Below are 1,242 nucleotides of genomic sequence, written 5' to 3' on the forward strand. Positions count from 1 at the left end.
GAGGGGATGAGGACGGTGAGGGCCCGTCCGGCTCTGAGACTGTATAAGTACCCGCGGTCATCTATGATGCCCCCTCACACAAGTTGCGGCTGTCTCTGACTGTCTGGTGTGTGGAGTGTGGAGGCCTTGGCCTTGGCGCGAACGCGGATCCGGGATAGTATCCGACACAGCTCGTACGATTCGTGCCGCGTGTTTTTTCCCGCCCGCGATTTTTTAGATTCAAAACAATTCGCGCGCCCCGTGTGTGTGTGTGTGTGTGTGTGTGTGTGTGTGTGTGTGTGTGTGTGTGTGTGTGTGTGTGTGTGTGTGTGTGTGTGTGTGTGTGTGTGTGTGTGTGTGTGTGTGTGTGTGTGTGTGTGTGTGTGTGTGTGTGTGTGTGTGTGTGTGTGTGTGTGTGTGTGTGTGTGTGTGTGTCTGTGTGTGTGTGTGTGTGTGTGTGTGTGTGTGTGTCTGTGTGTGTGTGTGGCCTCATCGCGCCACCACCTTTGGCAGCACAAAGCCGCGCCAGACGTCCGCCAGCTCCGGAGCCGCTCCGGAGCCGCCGTCGAAGCGCTCTTCGTCCCACGCGATCAGGTAGCCCAGCCGCATCACCTCGACCGCCCGCTTGCGAGCCGCCTCCGGGAAGAGCTCGTGCGATTGCGGCGACCACTCCGCCGCCTTGAGGACCAGCCTGCCCGCCTCCACCGCCTCGGCCGCTGGCTGCAAGTTGGCCGGCCTGAGGGAGGGCATAGGTGTGTCAAAGAGAGGTTCCGGCGAGTGGGGGAGAGACCATGGCACGCCTCAGTGCGAGGGCCTTGGCCTCGCCCGTCACGCGCACGCCGAAGCGGCACGTCGAAGCGCTCGCGGAGACGACGACGCCGACCTTGCCGTTCATCGAGGGCCGCGAGACGAGAGAGTGGATCGCGACGGTGGAGCCGACGGCCGCAGCGGTCGGATCCGACTCGCCCCACGAGCAGAGGACGCGCGCCCGCTCGAGGGCAGAAGGCTCGCCGGCTGAAGAGTCCGCGCCGCCGCGCAGCAGCGCCCGCGCCCGCTCGACGGTGAGCGCCTGCGGGAAGAGGGACAGTGAGCGTGAGGACAATGCGCTCACGCTTCTTCAGCCGCTAGTCTGGGGGCACGCCTCGAGGTGCTGGAGCGGCGTCCAGCCGCGGCTGGCGACCAGCCAGGCGGCGAGGTCGGCGTGGCCTTCGCGGTTTGCAGCCTCCTTGGGCGTGCCGAAGGGCGTAGCGGCGCGGGAGGCGC

General features: G+C 65.4%; 1 protein-coding gene across 1 annotated transcript; it reads right to left on the reverse strand.

Moving 5' to 3' along the window:
* Positions 1-468: 468 nt before the first annotated feature.
* On the reverse strand, positions 469-874 carry EMIHUDRAFT_317954 (hypothetical protein; the record flags this gene model as incomplete). Its single annotated transcript, XM_005765391.1, has 2 exons — positions 469-699; positions 770-874. 2 exons carry the CDS (start codon positions 872-874, stop codon positions 469-471), a joined length of 336 nt encoding a protein of 111 aa, XP_005765448.1.
* Between the last annotated feature and the right edge of the window lie 368 nt (positions 875-1,242).

Source organism: Emiliania huxleyi (genome assembly GCF_000372725.1).
Source record: "Emiliania huxleyi CCMP1516 unplaced genomic scaffold EMIHUscaffold_5541, whole genome shotgun sequence".
Lineage (NCBI taxonomy): Eukaryota > Haptophyta > Isochrysidales > Noelaerhabdaceae > Emiliania > Emiliania huxleyi.